The sequence below is a fragment of the Alosa sapidissima genome, chromosome 1 (assembly GCF_018492685.1).
Source record: "Alosa sapidissima isolate fAloSap1 chromosome 1, fAloSap1.pri, whole genome shotgun sequence".
Lineage (NCBI taxonomy): Eukaryota > Metazoa > Chordata > Actinopteri > Clupeiformes > Clupeidae > Alosa > Alosa sapidissima.
Genome location: NC_055957.1, coordinates 20,839,528 through 20,860,861, shown reverse-complemented (window position 1 = coordinate 20,860,861; position 21,334 = coordinate 20,839,528). Strand labels below are relative to the sequence as shown.

Here is a 21,334-nt window from a genome sequence, read left to right as displayed (position 1 = left end):
AATGTAATGTAATACATGCAGCTTTAAAGGTGCATTTGTTTGATACAATGGTGTCAAATTGGTATCCAAGTAGTTTATTCAATTGTTTTTATTTTTCTGTAACAATTTTTTCACCTTTTAACATTTAAAGACCAGACATGAATACAGTTAAATTTGCATATAATGTAAAACTCACAACCATCCTGAGGCTCACTCTGTGACACTGAAGGCAGGCTGAAGCAATCCACATGCTAAATGAATAGGATGGGCTTAACAGTTCCACTGTGATCAGGCTCTGGAGTGTCTGATGGCACCCAGTGCATAGGGTTACTCATTCTACAATGATCATTCTCAGAGGGCTTCCTATGGGCTTCTAGCCAAGTGTGGTTTGTGTTGGCTTGTTAGCTTGTCCTCACCACAACTGTGTCCACTGCTGTACTGTGCAGGATTACTTTGATCTTTTCTCCCTCTCCACATCTGCGCACATCCTCATGGAGTCTCTACCTCCAGGACTAACCTCTGCTCCCCCTTAACACTACTCTGCTCTCTAGATTCTCTTCTTTGCCCTCATGTGTCTTTTCTAGATCTGCACATAAGAGTCTCTAACTCCAGGACTAATCAGAGGAATCAGGTTGGCAGCTCTGACATTCTCAAAGACGCAGAGGTGTGATTTAGTGTTGACATTATAAAAGTGAGTTTGCTACTGTCCAGCTAAATGTTGCCAAGTGTGTTGCTCAGTAGCACGTACATTTAAATACAGTGACATACGATTCTTGAGATAAGGGACAAAACATGTCCCCCATCAAAATGTTGCAATTTTCCTTAAAAACAATAAATTATTTAATTTAAAAAGGCTTTAAAAGTTGGATATGAAAGAGTTGTGTATGTTTAGACTCTTAGTTTTGTCTATGTTTATATTATTTCATAGTAATTTCATAAAATACTGACACTGTACAATGAAAACCCATGCAAATGAACTTGTCCTCTGTAGAGGTCACAGTAACAAACTGCAAAAATAAAGTGTTTTAAAATGCCCAAACTACACACATATGAATAAGAGGTTAATTGGATGGTTTAATAAAATATCACAAAATACTTAAAAATGAACATTACATTATTTTATACATTAACAACAGCCTTTCAAAATATGTCCTCAATTCATGTCAACTCCATCAGATAGGTTTTCAAATTCGAAATAAATCAGGCATATTTTGGTCAGCTTTAACCCTGAGGACCCCCTTTGACTTCTCTCTGTTGATGGATGCAGCAGTCCAACACATGGTCTCGTACAGTAAGTGTTTTTAAAAAAAAAAAATATTCACCAAACAAGTTGAAATCCCTGTGGTCACAGCTTTTATTTGTCAACACTGTCTTCAAAGTAGGGATAAATTCAATCAAGAAGTTTGAAATATAAGCTGGTATTTTGGTTTAGTTTAGTGGCAGCTGGCAACTGAGGAAAATCAAAATGGCTACCATTTACTACAAATGATTAAGTTAAAAAAAAAAAAAACATGTTGTTTTGTCAACTCCGTCAGACGTCAACTCTGTCAGATATTTTGTCTGACGGTGTTGACATGTAAGCTGATGGAGTGAAAAAGTGCTCCCAAATACTCATTAAGTAATGTATAACAACTACATAACATGATAATATGATCTAAGTATGCATGCTGATTGACTTAAAACATCTTAATTTGACCAAATGCCAAATAATAACTTTCATAAAAAGTATTGTTTTTATCAGTACTCTTGGCAGACATGGCTAGACAAAAAATGTCAGTGGAGGAGCAAAGAAAAAGAAACAGTACCATGAGGAAAAGGAGAGAAACAATTATCAGTGACCCAGAAAGCAGAAGGAAACAGTTAGAAAATGTCAATATCAATTTAATTTCACTTATAGCTCTATGTCTCATGGCGCTTTACAGAGTGTTAAACATTCAGAGAGACTTCATGAGTAACAGGGGCGAGGAAAAACTCCCTAGAATTGGATACATATAGGAAGAAACCTCAAGCAGATCCATGACTCAAGGGCCAGACCCATCTGCCTAGGGTCAGTTACAGGGCAATAAGGTTATATAATAAGGCAATAAGGGCAATAATACATGATAATGAATAGGTTAGTTACTGTAGGTGTAGAGAATAGAACATGGTGTTTAAAGCCACCTGAGGTATAACCAGTCACAGAAAGTATCAGAAAGTTCAAATAGTCTAGTGTAGGGGATGTATTGTCCATAGGGATTAGGAATTGTCATAGGGCGGTAGTGGGTCGCTAGGCTGCGCAGGAATCCAGGCAAGGTGGAAGCAGCAGGCAATGGTAGGGCAGTCATAGGGAAGGGACTTCAGGTGCAATGAGGGCCAAACACCAGGATGGCTGATGACTGGTAATGGTTTACCTCAGGAGTGAGGTATGGGAAGAGGAGAAAAGGAGAGACAGAGATGGAAGGACAGCGTCCAAAACAAAAAAGTAAAACAAGTAGGAGAATTAGGACCCAGAGCAAAAAGACACGGCAGAAGGTACTAGAGGAAAGCAAAGAAAAGGTCCAGAGCTATGCAGAATAGATGGCTAAATGAAATAGACACCCCAACAGAAAGTCCTCTGGACCAGACTGTTGAGGAGCCTACTTCAACTTGACATACTGTAACTATCAACAGTATTGAGACAGGGGATTGGCTGGCAGTGGTGTATGATGATCACTGGTGGTTAGGAAAGTACATTGATGTAGGTATAGAACACCACCGTCAGTTGTGTGTCAACACCGTAAGATGGAGGTTTTTCATTTTTATAAAAAAATGTATGTTTCTTTTGTTCAATATTGTGTGTTAATACAGTACATTTAAAACATCAACTTATCTACATGCATCAGTGTCTTGTGTGCACAAAACCACTTATTGTATATTAAAAATTATAAAATGGTAAACTAAATTAAGGTAATTTAAAATGTCTCATTCCAAAACAATGTAAAATGGCAATGTATCACTAAACCTTACTAAGGCACACCATTTCTACACACTTAAAGACTTTACAGTGTTGTTGAATATATCAAACACACACAAAAAAAAAACATATTTTCATGTGTCGGAGTTGACAAATGACAAATGAAGTTACTAAGTCGGTAAATGTCAATTTTTATAAAAAGTGGTTAAATAAAATCCTGTTCCTTTTCAGGCATGATAGATGAGACCTATGTTTATGAAGATATCCAATTCAAAATAATGTAGTATTGATTTTTTGTTTGTCAAAAGTACTTTTGTCCCTTATCTCAATAATCAGTGCTGTAGAAAATGACATTTCTATACCAAATGGAAAGTTCTCATAATACATCACTAATGACAAGTATTGTTTATATAATGTTTAAGAGTTTGTATTATAAACTGTTGAAATAAAGTAGAAAATGGGAATATGAGGCAAGTTGTCCTTTGACTCATTTCGTAAAACTCAATTAGGAAATGTGCATCACTACAATAACAATAACCATCATAGTTCATCTGTAGTTCTTTTAGGTGCTCAGGCCCACCATTGCCGCTTGCGGCTATATTTGTTATTAATACACACACTTTAACCCCTGGTTTTCTGTAATGCTATTTTCCTCTTCTCCACCATCTCAACTGTATTTTGCTTTGTTTTCTTTGCCCTTTAGTTTCTCCTCTACATCTGCACGTATCTTCATGACCAAAGAGTCTCTGACTCCAGGACTAATCAGAGGAATCAGGCTGTTGGGAGGTCTCTCATTCTTAGAGGTGCACTGTGATTTAAGGTTGACATTGGCAGCTCTCACATTCTCAAAGGTGCACAAGTGTAATTTAGTGTCCACATTATAAAAGGACAGAGTGTGTTTGTCACAGTCCAGAAACATTCCCAGCCTTCTAAACATTGTTGCTACCTGCACTGGAGTTGGAGGGTCAGAGTTGGCAAAGAGTCCAGTTCCTTTTTCATACTGAAGAACCCAGAAGCCGTTCTTTGGGGTTAAAGGGACTCTGAGTGTTCGCTCTGCTGTGTCACTGCACACCCCCACATACCACGACTGCTTCTGTTTTATTATTTTGTCAGAGTCAATCTTAGCTTCAATATTTTTTCCTTCTTTCCAAATCTTCACCCCCCAGCAGTGCTTTCCTGATCTGAATCTCTCTTTACACAGAACATGGGGACACCTGTTCCCATGGCCCTGGGCTTTCAGAGGATCAGGACACCTCACTTCTGTGTTTCCTTTTCCCAAATCTCTCAACTCCAGAAAGGGAGAGACAGTGCTAGTGTCCAGACTGATGTTCTTAACTGAAACAAGTATCACAGTGATGATAATACACATACTGTATTCTCAATATATTTAAACTGAAATGGTCATACAGAGGAATTTACCTGTATGTGATTTCAATAAGTCCCATTCTGAAATGCAAAACCAACATTTACTTTTTGAATTTCAATTCATGTATTAACTAAACAGTTAAATAGTCAGATGATACCTGGTGTCAGAAGGATGGAATCATTCGTGTTTGTGTCCTTCTCTGCCCATTCTGGGTATGAAAGAGATATTTGTAAAGATGTAATGTAATGTAATGCCGTACACATTTGAAATAAACTTGGTGGGTATTTACCTGTCACTGCTGTGTTTGTTTCTTTGTCTGCAGTTTTCAGCTTCCCTTCCATTTTATCTTTTAAAATCAGAAGAGTGATGTTGCGGTGACAACTCAGTAATGTTTTGTTGAAGCAGACAAGTTATATCCACCGCACAATGGTTTAAGATTAAATACCTTTAAGTGGTAAAGACTCTTCTGCAAGGAAAAGATCAAATTATTGGATAAACAGTTGGATTGTGACATGCACATAACTGCACATTCCAAATGTTGAGTAATAACAGCAACAAATACACAAACAAGAACAGAACAACATCAATAGTACCTGCCCCAGCACATGTGGGCCTCTCTCCATCTTCAGTCAAAACAGATAGAGAAACACACACATTTATTGATAATATAATGTAAAACTACACTATTTGTTTAGAAGTGTTTCCACAAATCCCTGTAAACTCTTTATCATTATAAACACTCATTTACTTGTAAAAGGCGTCTAGTGGAAGGTTGTTTTGTTGTGGTGATATGATTTTGATATTGTTTTATTATTTTCATTTTTGACATGAGTGTCCTAATTTTGTGTAATGTCATTGTGTCCAGGTTTTATGATTGAACAACTCTTCCTTTGTTAAAATTAATGAACGTTACGTCATGACGTCACCGAAGTGTGTTGATGAACGCTCTTTTTAGAAGGACTGAAGATTCAGGTGGCAGGCGGCCGCTTTGTCTGGGAAATGTGTGAGTCGGGAGAGCACGCCACGAGCACGGCATTAACGCTGAGTTGATGAGCTATGAAGTTGGATATCATTGTGTGTAGCCTAGCGCAGATCATTTAGCCTAATAATTAGTGCCGCTGTAGGCTAGTTGAAGAGGTGGCAGGCAGCACATTTTCCCAACCCTCGCACTTCCCGCCTGCGTAAATGTAGATGTTTTCTGCTGTTGCTTATATTATGTATCTAAGTATGCGGTTTTAATTGTGTTTGTATGCCATATCGTAAGGGTTTCCTTGCCCCCAACCTGCCTTGTTTCACGTTTGCAGTGCTGTGTGTATTATTTGCTCATTGAGATTTATGTGTGAAAGACTGGTGTGATTTAGGCGTTATTTATGCCATGATTATTTATGAAAATATATTGTAACACTTTACTTGACAGTATCGACATAAGAGTGTCATGACACTGTCATGAACACATGACACGGTCACGACACATGAAACCTAACCCTAACCCTAAACCTAACCCTAATCCTAACCTCTAACCCTAATCCTAACCCCAACCCTAATCCTAATCATAACCATAACTCTAAACCTAACCCTAACCCTAACCCTAAACCTAACCCTAACTTGTTATGACAAAAACTGAATGTCACTTAATAACAGAAGCGTTATATCATAAACGTTTATGACTTGTTTATAACACGTTCATGACAGTGTCATATGGCAAGCCGATTGAGCATTTATTCAGATATCTTGATATCAGGCATAATTGTCATGTACATGCAAGCCATTTCTGTCCACTAGTTAACTAGTGAGCCATTTCTGTGTGAACTAGTTAACTAGTGACAGCCAAAATGCTCACTAGTTAACTAGTAAGGCCCAAATTCTCTCTAGTTAACCCTTACAAGTCCGACCGTTCTAATTTCGTTAAAATTTTAACAATGACCAATCATTTAATATCTCAGCTGTCCAATGACTGATTTTAATTCTGAAATCTGCCCCGTAATGCTGACAACATAAGCTTCAATTGATATGATTGGTTAAGGGATTTATGGCGCGAAATGTTTTGGATACTTGAAGATCAGTCGTGAAAAAAAACTTTTCACTTCAGTCGTATATATTGATATGGACAGCCAGATGCCACCTGCACTTCGTTGGAGTTTACCTCGACTGGAAACCACACAGCTGGATAAACTGAGGTAATATATGTTTTTACATTGGTTGTAGTTATGGTTAATCTTAATTTGTAGTCCTATTCTGTTATTTGACAGAAATATGCTTTCTCATCAACGTCAACATGGCATCTCATAAGTGCATCGTCATGTAACTTTAGCTAGCTGCATTACTCTGAACTGCTTGCAGTACTCTCGTTTGCTTTTGATGTCAGTTATTTTCATTTGACAATTTCATTTAAAAACCTCTTAGTATATAACCTGTAAGTAAGTTTGTTTTCTAGTACCAATTTGCTTGTTAGGTAAGCATTATTGGCAAGTCAGTATAACGTTAGCACATCAAAGCTGTATGTAGTTGTAGAAAACAAGATGTGAAATCACATATTCTGTCAGAAATGTAGTGCTAACTAACTTATTGCCTGTCCTCGAGTTGTTACCTCGCTAGGCAGTTTGTAGTGAACTGATTTAGCTTACTAACTTCTAAATGACAAACATCAGATGTGCTTGTCTCAACATTTTCTAAAATGACATGACTTGATAGCTTTTCTAGTCCTCTCAATATGTAGTTATAGAAAACATGATGTGAAATCACATATTATGTCAGAAATGTCATTATTGCATTTTCAGCAGTTATTTAATAGGTGAAATGTAATCTGTCTTTATCTTGATGCCAGCCAGGCAATCAGATTTAGGGCAGCTAAACCCATGTGTAATAAAATGACTTTTCATACTTCTGAATATTTTTGAGTTACTCAGAATGCTTCAATAGTTTCAAGGCTACCTCTTCTGGTGTATGTACAGTATGTGCACACACACATACAGTACATCTGTAGTTTTGATTTTATTTTGTAAATTAATAAAGGTATTACATTTGTATGATTTTACTGTTGTTTCAGATGGAAGATGAAAAGACCTACACAGACCTCGTTGCAGGCCTGAAGAGGTAGCTGACTGCTGATGAGCTTGCGCTCACAATGTTGAAGACCATGTGAGGATGGAGGAAGAAGGTATAGATTTAGGTGGCGTGCATAGAGTGGTGTAGACTGACACTAAAACACTGTGAAATAGACTTGTTATGTTGTTTTTTGTATGTTGTTGTCCCAGGCATATGTGGTTTTATCAACCGGAACGGGTGGGAGGTTGTGCTTAGTAGGCCGTCGTATGCAAACACACATTGCAGGGGCATGGGACGAAGAGACTCCAGAAGACTTTCACAGTTTTCTAGGCTTGATCATTAACATGGGGCTTCACTTCCTTCCCTAATATCCATTGCTACTGAGGAACCAAGTCTCTGAAGGGATCAGGGAGCGTTGACCAAATGATGAATACATATTGTGTACACTTTTTCTCCATTGACATTGCCGTTGGCAGTAGTTTCTTATTATTTCAAGTTTGGCAATGCAGAATCTGGTGTTGAACCTAGGTTTGGTAGCTACAGCCAGAAAGACTTCACAACAGCTGGCAGGCATTTCCGTCAAAATTTCAGCCTCACCTTCAGCTGCTCCAACTTCTAATCTGTCGTCTTTTCATCAAGTACATATTCCTGTACAGCAGGAGCCAAAGAAAAATGGTTGGCTTTGTTATAAAAAATAATACATAATAACACTAGTAGCTTGTATGGCCCGGAGTTTAGCGGTAGGTGACTAGCGGTAGTAGACAAAATTGCTGTCAAATTTGGCATTCTACAGGAGGGGATGCGTTTCGTTATGAGTCATAGGTCTTCTGTGTTCAACCTTCAGGATCCCCACCCCACCTTTCCCTATCCTCCTCTTTATGTGTGTGTGTGTGTGTGTGTGTGTGTGTGTGAGTTTGTGTATACATGTGTTTATTCTCAACAGGCTTGTTCTATGTAATCCACTTTCAAATGTTTTAGAACACATTGATTTTTGAGTGATGTTGAAGTTGATTGTATTCCTAGCTTTTCATAAGTAATAATACATTTTATAGATGTATATAATTTTCATATTATACTGATTTATTTAAGGAAGTTGTATCTGTTGAATCAAATGTATTTTATGTCTCTATTCGAAATTATCTTTAATAACTATACAGTATACTTACTTCCCGTATTACTGGTAAGGTACATGGTTTTTTTTTTTTTTTTAATTATTATTGACCGTAGCATTTGCTTATATAAAAATAAATGGTTTATTCTTATTGACCAAATAAATCTAAACCATTGTGTCTGACTTCATTATTAGTTTTTAAGCATACTTTTATATTTTTGGTGAGAAAGAGAATGTGAATTCTTTCAACATTCTAAATCCCGTTTCCTGCATTTTTTTACACTGATCACTAAATTTATCATAACTTTTGAAAGGTTAATGATATTCTAATTCAGTCTCTTTTGTTAAATAGCCCACAACTTGCTGAACATGTCATACTCTATATTTTTCTCTATCTTGTATAGAAATATGATGAAAATGATTTTTTATGTGAATGAAATGAAATTTTAACGAATTTCGGTATACATCTGGAGAGGATTTTCAAAAACTGTTCCTTACTATATCAACATTACCATAGGTATTTTACACCATTTGATAGAACTGATCCTTCTGATTACAATGGTATGTATATCCCATTGATGGTATGTAATATACTCAAGAAATAAGTTTTTTTGTGTAAGGAGGTCATCCAGCACCAAAAATGGAATGTTCGGCACGGGCACGAAAGAGTTAACTAGTTCATATGTTTCATATCTTACTAGTTAACTAGTAATGCTCAATGTGCACTAGTTAACTAGTTTAAAGACTTCTATATTTTACTAGTCAACTAGTAAGGTACAAAAATGTTTACTAGCTGACTACTGAATGTCAAATTCACACTTGTTAACTTCTATGTAATTTGGCCAGCCGCTTGGGCATTTATTCTGATATCTTGATATCAGGCCAACATGCAAGCCATTTTTGTCAACTAGTTAACTAGTGAGCCATGTTTGTGCACACTAGTTAACTAGTGACAGCATAAATGCCCACTAGTTAACTAGTGAACACATATAAGCTTCACTAGTTAACTAGTGAGAGCCAGAAATGTCCACTAGTTAACTAGTAAAGGCCAAAATGCATACCAGTCATCTAGTTGAAGGCTTTTGGGTCTCACTAGTTAACTAGTGACAGCCAAAAATGTGCACATGTTTACTAGTGAAGGCAAAACTCCTCACCAGTTAACTAGTTGGAGTAGGTCAATGTCACTAGTTAACTATTAAACCATAAATGGCTTACTAGCTAGCTAGGTGATGGCAGCAGGCTCACTAGTTAACTAGTTGATGCATCCTTTGTCCAAACTAGTTAACTAGTGAAGTCATAAATGTATACTAGTAAACTAGTTGAAGCCTAAATTCACACTAATCAGCTAGTGGCGCAGAATTAAAATTAGGAGGCGGAGAACTCTGGAAATTGAGGCTTTCTATTGGCTCCCTATGTCCAAATAGAACATGACAACCAATCACAGTGCAGAATTTCACAAAACCCCACCCACAACATTTGCATGTGGCACACAAGTTAACATGCTGGCCAAAGGAACTTTAACTAGTAAACTAGTGGCTTCAATGTGACACTTACATGTAAACTAGTGAAGGCAGAACTGCTCACTAGTTAACTAGTTAAGACACAAATGCCCACTAGTTAACTAGTGAGGTCTAAAAAGTGTCACTAGTTTACTACTAGTTAACTAGTGAGGTGCAAAAAGTGTCACTAGTTTACTAGTGTGCTCCAAAACACCCACTAGTTAACTAGTGAAGGCTATTTCAGCCCCACTAGTTAACTAGTGAGATGCCAAAATGGTCACTTGTTAACATGTAAAGGCAAAAATACCCTCTAGTTTACTAGTGAGGGTGTTGTAGGCCTTACTAGTTAACTAGTGGCATGTATATTTTGTTCTCTAGTTAACTAGTTACACCTAAAAAGAGAAAAAAGCTGACCGTTTTTGTCCACTAGTTAACTAGTGGAACAATTTAAGTCTCACTAGTTTGCATGTGTGGCAGTGAAGCAGCTCACTAGTTAACTAGTGCCTGAAATGGCTTTTATGCAAATTCTAATGAGAGGGTGGGTAGAAGACTCCTAATGGGTATTATGTAAGAATCCCACCCAGTCTAAATGTAAATTTACTGTTCATAGCCTCGCGATCAGGTCCTGATGGATGCCCCTAGTGGCTAAAGTGACACACTGCTCTGCAACGGTACTTCAGTATAGATGGTAAAGCAGAGCCTGCAGTATGCATCTCATATTCTGTCAAAATGTTAAATAATAATGTTTGATAATAACAGGGAAACCCCATGCCCCATGGGAAACCCTCACTCTTAGTGATCCACACCAAAGATTCAAGGGATCGATTTTAATATTATTCTTTGTTTATTGTTGCTAGGCAACAATAAACAATCCATTCAGTCGCGCTTTTCTGATTAATAACTGAAAAACAAAAGATTGTACACATTAACTGCACACATTAACTGCACATGGTTTCAAAAGTAATTAAAAGCTCAAGAAAAAAACTTCATGCACTTCTAAGGAATTGAACCCTGGTCTCCCACATGATCTCCTGCTGCTTAACCACTTGAGCTAGTCTTGCCACATCAGCAATGCTATCATCAATGTTCATGTTACTGAAACATTTTGTTGCTAGGCAACTATACAAATGCAAGACACACACTAGTGGCTGTTAAGTGGCAAGGGCTGCATAAGAAAGATGGGGGAGGATTGGGATTGGGGGGGGGGGGGGGGGGGGCACCAACAAGGAGCACCCAAGAGCAACAGGGGCAAGGAAAAACTCCCTTACCAAGGAAGAAACCTTGGGCAGATCCACGGCTCAAGGGGCTAACCCAACTGCCAGGGGTCTTGGTGTGTGTGTTGGGGGGATGACAGGGGAGATGGGATAGTGTGCTGTGTATGTGGGGAGAGGGCAGTGTGCAATATGTGTGTTGGGGAAGCTTCCTCATGAGACAATGTGCTGTGTATTGGGGGGGGGGGGGGGGCAGTGTGCTGTAAGTATGTTGGGGATGTGTGTTGGAGAAGCTTCCTGATGAAATAATGTGCTGTGTAGGGAGGGGGGGGGGTAGTGTACTGCAGGTGAAGGGACTTACTATTGCAAGCAGAGTACTGTATGTATGATGTATGTGAGTGATGACAGTGAAGATGTGTGTGTGGGCGGGAGGGGAGTGGAGCAGTGACTGTGTGTGTGTGTGTGTAGTGTGTGTGTGGGTAGGTGGGGGCAGTGTGCTGTAAGTATGTAGAGGATGTGTGTTGGAGAAGATCCTGAAGACAATGTGCTGTGTATGTAGGGAGGGGGGGGGGGCAGTGTGCAGCAAGTATGTAGAGGAGGCTTACTGTAGCAAGCAGTGTGCTGTATGTATGCGAGTTGATGGCAGTGATGATGTAACTGTGTGTGTTTTGTGTGTGTGTGTGTGTTGGGGATGGGGGTGTGGGGGGGGGGGGGCAGAAAGGCTAGGCAATCAAGGACATGGGTAGATAGATGGAGGAGAAATCAAAAATAATAAATAAAAAGTTCTAAGGAGATGTGCAAAAGTTGGAGAAAGTCAGATATGTGTGTGTGTGTGTGTGTGTGTGTGTGTGTGTGTGTGTGTGTGTGTGTGTGTGTGTTTTGACGTGTGATGAAATAATAAAATAAATAAAAGGTCTGTAGCATAGGGAGAGGGATGTAAAAATGTGTACCTGGTGGTGTTGAAGTCACAGGATACTGGATTAAACCTGAAGGATTGAAGATATAATTAAGCAAAAGGGGTCACTGGGGCATATCTTTTTCACCTTCCCATAGATATGTGTGTCATTACACAGTATAATCACAACAATAAATAAGATCAATGATTTACCTTTTCTGTACAGGATAAACATCCCAATCAGTAGTGTCAACAAGAGCAGCAGAGTGATAACGAAGGCAGCAGTCCAACCACCTGACACAACAATAAGAACACTATTTATGGATACCATGTTGAACACATTTAATATGGTGTCATTCACTGATTCTAAATCCTTCAGCCAGCATCAAACTTTTCAGAAGTTAAGTGTTTAAAAGTGGCCACACTGCTAGCACGACTCTTATGGCTCCCACACACAGCTGCGATGCAGTGCTGGAGACGCATCCAGTCCACTTTACATGGGCTTACGTCATCCGTTGCCGAACTGAATTATGGGTCCATTGCGTCCCGTTGCTCCCGTCGCTTGCGTTGAAAAGTTCCACTTTTGCTGTACCGACGGACAACAACAGAAAGCACCAGCCAATCAAATTACGGTTATACTTCAAGTCATTTACATAGCTACCGTCGGGAACACCCACTGGCATGCGTTGATGGAACGCAACTGTGTGTGGGACGGTGCTGATCCACTAGTACTACACCACATATGTGTGGTGTCGTGCTGCCTCTCCTCGTTCAGTTGCGTGTGGGCGTTTAGTTTAAAATGTCAGTTTGCAGCTCATAGTCCGTTCATTTTAACCCTTTAGGCGCCAGAGGTTTTTTTCCGAAACGATCAATTTTGACATCTTCATTTCAAAAGGCTATATCTTAAAGTCAAAGTCAAAGTCAAAGTCAGCTTTATTGTCAATTTCTTCACATGTTCCAGACATACAAAGAGATCGAAATTACGTTTCTCACTATCCCACGGTGAAGACAAGACATGTTTTGCCAATTTAGGTCCACAGACAAACATAACATTAAAGTAAACAAAAAAGTAAGTAAATAAGTAAATAAAAAAGTAAGTAAATAAGTAAATAAGAGGGCACATATAATAATGAAAAAATAAGAGCAGCAAAATGTGGTTGAAATTGTGCATAGACAGTCAATAAAAATACTAGTGCAAATTCAGGCCAATAAAAGGCTTGGGTAGTTCTGTTTGACCTAAGTAAGAAGAAAGTGGCATAGTGGTGCAAGTTATGTAAGAGCAGCAGAAGTGTTGTGTTTTCAGGACAACAACACCAGTTGTAAAGTGTACAAGTGTGCAAGTGTGCAAGTGGAGTAGTGCAGGCGGCCATTTTTGGGTCCAATGTCCAGGATGTTATGTAGCTGAGGGTGGAGGGGGGAGAGGAGGGAGAGAGTTCAGCATCCTTACGGCTTGGTGTATGAAGCTGTTGGTGAGTCTGGTAGTGCGGGAGCGCAGGCTTCTGTACCTCTTCCCAGAGGGCAGTAGATCAAACAGATTGTGAGCGGGGTGACTTGCATCACTCACAATTTTGGTCGCCTTGCGGGTGAGGTGGGTGGTGTAAATGTCCTTCAGGGAGGGGAGTGAAGCACCAATAATCCTTCCAGCTGTGTTCACTATGCGCTGCAGGGCTTTCCTGTTGTATTCAGTGCAGCTTCCGCCCCACACAGCGATACAGCTGGAGAGGATGCTCTCGATGGTGCCTCGGTAGAATGTGGTCATGATGGCTGGTGGAGCACTTGCTCGCCTGAGTTTCCGCAGGAAGTACAGGCGGCGCTGAGCTCTCTTCGCCAGTGATGCAGTGTTGGTGGTCCAGGAGAGGTCTTCACTGATGTGCACCCCCAGGAATTTGGTGCTGCTCGCTCTCTCCACCACAGCACCGTCGATGGTCAGTGGCAGGTGTTGGGTGTGACCTCTCCGGAAGTCAACAACAATCTCTTTGGTCTTGCTGACGTTCAGCAGGAGGTTGTTGTCCCTGCACCACGTGGTCAGATGGTCAACCTCCAACCTGTATTGAGTCTCGTCGCCCTTGGTGATGAGACCCACCAGAGTTGTGTCGTCAGCAAATTTCACTATGTGATTGTTGCTGTAGGTTGCAGTGCAGTCATGTGTCAGCAGGGTGAAGAGCAGCGGACTGAGCACGCAGCCTTGGGGGGCCCCTGTGCTCAGTGTGATGCTGCTTGAGGTATTGTTGCCAACACGTACTACTTGGGGCCTCTGACAGAGGAAGTCCAGTAGCCAGTTGCAGAGGTAGGTACTGAGTCCCAGTTTGTCAAGTTTGCAGATGAGTTGTTGTGGTATTATGGTGTTGAATGCAGAACTGAAGTCTATAAACAGCAATCTCACATATGAGTCTCTTTTTTCCAGGTGGGTGAGGGCTGGGTGGAGGGCAGAGCAGATTGCATCCTCTGTAGACCGCTTGGCTCGGTATGCAAACTGGAAGGGGTCCAGGGTGGGGGGGAGAATGGCTTTGATATGTGACATGACAAGCCGCTCAAAGCACTTCATGATGATGGGTGTCAGTGCCACAGGGCGGTAGTCATTGAAGCAGGATGGAGCAGTTTTCTTCGGCACAGGTATGATGGTGGCAGCTTTGAAACATGATGGGACGATGGCTTGCTTCAGGGAAGTGTTAAAGATGTCTGTGAAGACATCCTTAAGCTCCCCTGCACAGTCCTTCAGCGCACGACCTGGGATGTTGTCTGGACCTGTTGCCTTACGGGTGTTGATAGCAGCAAGTGTCCTCTTCACGCTGTCGGCAGAGAGGCACAGGGGCTGCTCATGTAGAGGGGGATGGGTCTTCTGTGGGCAGGTGCTGTTTTGTGCTTCAAAGCGAGCAAAGAAGCGGTTCAGGTTGTTGAGCAGAGGGATGTTGCTCTCACAGCTCTGTGGCGCGGGCTTGTAGTCCGTGAGGGCCTGAATGCCCTGCCATAGGCTTTGTGAGTTCCTGCTGTCTTTGAAGTGGGTGGTTATCTTGTGAGTGTATTCCTTTTTTGCTTCCTTGATGCCACGGGACAGGTTGGCTCTCGCTGTTTTCATGCCAGCTTCATCCCCAGCTCTGTAGGCTTTGTCTCTGGCCCTCAGCAGCCTGAGGACATCCCCTGTCAGCCATGGCTTCCAGTTAGCCCGAGTGATGATGTCTTTTGTGTGGGTCACATCATCGATGCACTTGGTGATGTAAGAGGTTACAGTGTCTGTATACTCCTCTATGTCTGTCCGGTTGTTGTAAGTGGCTGCCTGCTTAAACATTTCCCAGTCTGTTGTGTCAAAGCAGTCTTGAAGAGCATCGGAGGCTCCCTCAGGCCACACTTTTACCTGCTTACGAACCGGTTTGTTCGCTTTTACCCTTTGTCTGTATGCGGGCATTAGCATAACAGTGATATGGTCTGAAAGTCCAATGTGGGGGAGGGGGGTGGCTTTGTATGCTCCTTTGTGTGTAGTGTAGACCAGGTCCAGGATGTTATCTCCTCTTGTTGGAAAATCAACATGCTGGTGTAGCTTTGGAAGTACAGTTTTGAGATCAGCATGGTTAAAATCTCCAGTGAAGATGGTGAAACCGTCTGGGTGTGCTGTCTGTTGTTCACTGACAGCCTGGTACAGTTCACTAAGAGCCGCGTTCTTATCGCTGTAAATGCTTAAAAGTGATAAGAGATAGAGACTTTCTGTAAATTAGAGAAATATTAAGGATGACCCAAAGTTTATGTAGAGATTAAATGTTTATATCTAATTTGCATATTATGACGTCATATGGTGGCGGCCATCTTGGATTATAGAATTTTCATGAAAAGTCGCATGTTTGAATGATAAAATGCACCACTTCTTTCCCCTCAAAATGTCCCTCACCTTCTGTATGCTATATTGCACAATACTGAATGCTCAGGTAAATAGTAAGTAGTGTTCGGCAACGGAAGACCTAAGCCCATGTAAAGTGGATGGGATGCGTCTCTAGCACTGCACCGCACCAGAGCCCGTCTAGAGCCTGGCCACTCTCTATTAAGTCCCATTGTACTGAATTTTGGTTGCAGTTCCACCAGAGTTCCACTGGGGGCAATCACCATCGGTGTAAAATGAATAGGAGTCTATGGAGCTAGACGGCTAAATTTGTCTCTTTTACCTGATTGTCGTTGAGAAATCTGAGATTTGATTGTAGTTTTTACAAGTTCAACATGGGTTATAGGTCGAAAGATGAATGAACGAGTACTTATGTCCTTTCGGTTTCTTACAGGTTGGGTCGTTGCTGCCCATAACACGCTAGCATTGTGCTAATTAATGACATCATTGACACTGAAAGGCTTTTTAGAACATTTAAGAGACTTTTAAGAAAAATAAGAATATAATCTTATCTTATAAGAACTTTTAAGAAAAATATACTACTCAACAGTGTGTATTTTCTTTGCCTCCCCTTTCGAATGCAACATTCAAATTACTAGATAAGAAAACTGAGAAAAGTGGATTTTGGTTGGTTTATTTCAAGTGCTTGATGACAAAGAAGATAAACACAATTTTGTGGAGTGATTATTGATTGTATGAAATTTGCAACTGCTTATCCTTCCTAGTGACGTCAGTGACATCACACTCTGTTACTCATTTGTACTCTTCTTTAGCTGAAGTTCCCAGAGTAGCCCATCTTTACATACTCAAAGTGGTGACATTCTGAAACTATTGTTAAATTCAGGGCGCTATTGGAATTGCCGCTTGTCTATTCTAAGTCCTAGAGCTTTGTGTGCTTAGGAGTGGCATTTTACAAATGCATTATTTTAAACAAACACTTCATTCTGGTGTCAGTTGGCATGTTGAGGTCATAATTTGTGTGAATGTTTTTATGCCAGCAGGAAGAGGGTCTTTATATTGTTGAGGTCAGACATGATGTCATTTAATGTTAGCTTTATTTAACATCCACACATCTTACTCGACAGTGCACTCACTCACAAAGTCGGTCGGACTAATGGATCAAGAGATATATGCGAAGAACGGACAAACAGACATAGACAGACTTTCCTGGAGTTAATAGATTCCAAAAATAACTGGAATCCATGCATTTCCACGGAATTATTTTTGGAATCTGATCCCTTATCATACCTGTTCGTACAACTCGCTCGACTTATCGTGACTAAATTCAAGATGGCGGCGAACGGTAAACTTCCTGAAGGTACTGTCTGTATAAATCATCTTGTAAATCAACTACCAGTGCTTTTTCAAAGTTCTCAATGTCTCATTTTAAATGTCAGGGCCCTCGGAAGTCTACCAATGAAGTGTGGAGCTACTTTGACCCTCGTAAATGGTGTAAAACAGTGATTTATTTGCATGGCTAGCCCGATGCCCGAGGCACCCCCATTGAAAACCTGTTGGTAGCATCGGCTAACTAGCGCCAGATTTCGGAGTGCAGGAGACAAGCCGAGATGAGCTATGAGACAAAAGTTCACACTCGGTATCATGTTTCAACACATTTTGGGTCAATATCACACCGAACTTCTCCTTTAAGAATATACCGGATGGGGTTGTGTTCTGTTTTGTGTCTGTTGTCTGTCCGAAGCCGTAGAACAACATTAGGACATTTAGATCATGTAATCTACACATACCAGACTGGCCTGTTCTGTCTGTAGTCTGTCCTCTGGAAATGTACGGTAAGATCCGACCCTCTCTCCTCTCCTGATCAGACACACCCACAGAGCAGGAGAGCCACTCTGACTCAGAGGAAGAGTAGAGCAGCCAGGAACTCACTCCCACCAAACCAGCATCATCTGGGAAAGAAATGAAGAGTGGCAAACACATTTACTCTACATCCCACTTCACTCATTATCATGTGTGTATCAGGAAGTCACACCACAATTTCAGTGAAATCACAAATATGGCATTTAGCAGGTTTCAGTGCCTACTGGGACAAAATAATACCCCTACACCTTCATCAGCTAAGACGAATGGCTATTAGTATGTGTGATCACTGATTACCTGCAGAAAGCTCTCTGAGGTGCGCAGATAGAACTCTCCCCTCTCCATCTGTCCAGGTGAGCTCAGGCTCTGGACACCAACCAACTGATGCACAGGTGACATTTACCTGTCCTTCACCTGTCTCAGCTATAGAGAGGTCCAGTGCAGACCCCATGACTAATACAGACATAAAGAAGCAAGCCAATGCAAGTTTATTTTTATAGGGCATTTATACAGAGAAGCAATTCAATGTAGCCTGGTTTCACCAGACTCACTATTTTGTTTCACATTGATTGAGTGTAGACTTTGCGTTAACTTTGAAATCATTGGTTAGAGATTCCTAACATTACATTCTACTTTGCATAACCTTCACTTTCCCTTTCTCTAACACTTCCTAACTTTGCCTACTGTAACTGATAAATCGTCTGCAGTCAGGACCTGTTCTGTATAAAAATAATTCTGTATATAAATCACTCACCTCTTACAGTCAGGTTTACTGTAGCTGTGTCATACCATACAGGACTCTTGATGTAGCACACATACTCTCCTCTGTCTGCCAGCGTGAGGTTCTCCAGTCTCAGGGACACGTTCCCCTTCTCCAGGTGCCCTATCAGAGACACTCTGCCCCTGTACTGAGGTTCTACAGGCTGTACCGCTTTGTTCCTGTAGAACAGAACCGGGGTGTTGAACCCATCGGGTCGGTGCCAGCGCAACTCCAGATCCACTGCACTGGTGGCTGGAGAGATTCCGCAGGGCAGAGTGACGGAGGCTCCGTACGGAGCTGAGACGGACTTCTGTGGAGTTTGCACTGCAAATCCATCTGACACAGAGGAGAAAATTGATCACAACACATATCTTAGATCAGCAGAGCTTGCCATGATTATTACCTCTGCCAAGGAGGGATTGTTTTCAGCCCTGTCTGTTGGCCCGTTGGGTTGTTGATTAGTTTATCAGAAGGATTATGCAAAAAATCCTGGCCCAGTTTTTGTGAAATGTCCTGAAAATGTGTATCATAGTGGAAGGATGAACCCAACCTACACATTGGAGCAAATCTGACTTGTGGGACGTCTATATTACTTTCACTTTTCAAAATTCTTTGACAAATCGATTGACTCTGACTCTCATGCAACAGGAAGGACCTATCAATGCAGGAAAAGAAAACCATGCAATACCTTTTCCCAATAACCATGAAACCTAGAACGTTTTACAAAAAATGTTTGCAGATTTTACTAAATTCACTGTTTGTTTTTTTACAAAAAAGCGTTTTGTTTCAATTCATTGTTGCACTCAGGTTGTATCACAATAACTAGCAGCAGTACAAGTTTGATAAACTTGAACATTTTGGCTATTTCCCTTGATCTGTAAGTAATATGTGAAACATAAACGGCAACTCTTTACATATGTAGGAGTACAGATAACAAGTTGGTCGTCTGGAAATCCAATGCTGCAATGTTGTTTGTCAGTGTTTTAGGTATCTAAGAACAATTATATGTAGTTATTTGAAATTAACTAAAACAATGATTGGACAAAAGATGTAATGGCATGAATAAATCTGTAATCAAATCAAGCATCATTCCTAAAGCAGCCATAGAATCATATGGAGCACTCTTACCTGCAGTGGTTTCTCTGCATGTGGCAAGCACAATGAGACACATCCAGGTCACTGCCATAGCTATGAGATAAAGTAGATTATTCATCAATTCAATGCAATATTCAAGTAATCAAGAACTTGTATAAGGTCATTAAAATCTACATACAGTGTCATTGGTAGCACCTTATAGATCAGTAAAAAGAGGGCAATTTTATTTTCAGAGGGTAAAATCATGGAACCACACTACTGTACTAGTTAATAGTGTCTAAGTAATTTCTAAACAATAATTTGTGAATCAATAACAGACATTCTGGGAGGCCAGGGAGAGGAATTAGGCCTACTTTATTGTAATAACAAAGTATTGAAATGGTAAGATACATTATTAATTTCCGGTAAATACCCAGAAACAACGGGTACTGCATAACAATTTGTGAACACAGTAAGTCTGTGTTGCATGTTGATTGTCATTTCAGTGCAAGTTGCCTCTGTGACACACACACAAACACACACACACAACTAGCTTGTTAAAAAGTCATACCCCTTTTCCACTGAAAGCATTCTAATTTGAATCCCATGTTTTTTTGTTTTATTACCAATCGTAATGTCGGCGGCAGTCAATCAGTGAAATGTATGAACAAGGACAGAACAAGTAAGCACTATAATCACTGCTCTCTCACACCCAAATACACACACACACATTCTTTCACACACACATTCACGCACACACACACACACTCACACACACACACACAGAGAGAGAGATACATGCCCAGAGAAAGAACAATGAGGACAATGTCCCTTCAATAAATGTTACTCTTAGAGCAGGACACCAAAAGTCCAAGAATGATAAGTTCTTCACTTGTTACTTTCACGTAAAGAATAAACTGCATGGGCGGTAACGGCAAGATCCGATCCACTAAACACTCCTTTTATGTAGTAATCTTTCGTGCTTAATTACCCTACGGTAGCTGAATTACAACGCATGATTAACAAATGTAGCCTAATTTAAGTCTTACCTTAAAGTAGGGCTCAATATTTAGTACTAAAGCAAGGAGTCCTTCCGTTTATCTTTTTCCTGTATACTGCAGCAGGTCATTCAGTGCTCACTGCAGTGTGTGACAAACGTAGCCTACCTGATATAATAGGTGACATATTACTTTCAGTTTTATAGTGGCAAAAACTTTGTGTTTGCTAGTGACAATTCTTATTGTTCGTCTCACCACTTCTGGGGAATACCGGTGTTTGGGTTTCCTGATGCGTAAAAGATGGTCTGAGAGATGTGGTCCGTGAACTGATAATATTTATTTGTTGAATAAATAAAAAAGAACTTAGAACATAAACTATTGTCTTCATTGTCTGGTTGAGTTCATTCTGCACGTTCATGTTGTTCCTGTCACGCTCACGTTGACGTTGAAGGCCAATGATAGTTGGCTCATGGGGATAGTTGGCTCAAGCACCGGAACCCTTCTCTGGCCTCGGCTTGTTATCTAAAGAGTCTAGTTATTGTGATGCGATCTAGGAAAACCCTTCACATGGTACACTCAAAATCCTTGATTTTTGCTCCGTTTCACAAACTTAAGATTCTGATACCATCCTGGCAACATTCTGTACACTGTCCCCAATAGCAAAATCAGGGATACCACCCTCCCAGAATCTTGCATGTTGCTAGGATGGTGTCAGAATCTTAAGTTGGTAAAATTGCACCATGTGAAGGGTTTTCCCAGATTGCATCACATATGT

The 21,334-nt window shown here is 40.5% G+C and overlaps 1 protein-coding gene across 5 annotated transcripts; it reads right to left on the bottom strand.

Annotated features, from left to right (window-relative positions):
- Positions 1-1,133: 1,133 nt before the first annotated feature.
- On the bottom strand, positions 1,134-20,883 carry LOC121715595 (butyrophilin subfamily 3 member A2-like). 5 transcript variants are annotated; one of them, XM_042101482.1, is made up of 15 exons: positions 20,815-20,883; positions 20,611-20,727; positions 19,616-19,675; positions 18,482-18,823; positions 18,025-18,180; positions 17,655-17,816; positions 12,252-12,332; positions 12,094-12,129; positions 4,871-4,900; positions 4,723-4,743; positions 4,567-4,623; positions 4,435-4,485; positions 4,331-4,357; positions 3,583-4,246; positions 1,134-3,406 (listed from the first exon to the last, which is right to left on the bottom strand). In XM_042101482.1, exons 3-15 carry the CDS (start codon positions 19,671-19,673, stop codon positions 3,301-3,303), a joined length of 1,791 nt encoding a protein of 596 aa, XP_041957416.1. In that variant the 5' UTR covers positions 19,674-19,675; positions 20,611-20,727; positions 20,815-20,883; the 3' UTR covers positions 1,134-3,300. The 5 variants fall into 5 exon arrangements, with proteins under 5 accessions (XP_041957416.1, XP_041957397.1, XP_041957400.1 ...); XM_042101463.1 differs by lacking the exons at positions 20,611-20,727; positions 20,815-20,883 and adding an exon at positions 20,133-20,214; XM_042101466.1 differs by lacking the exons at positions 4,331-4,357; positions 20,611-20,727; positions 20,815-20,883 and adding an exon at positions 20,133-20,221.
- Positions 20,884-21,334: the final 451 nt, after the last annotated feature.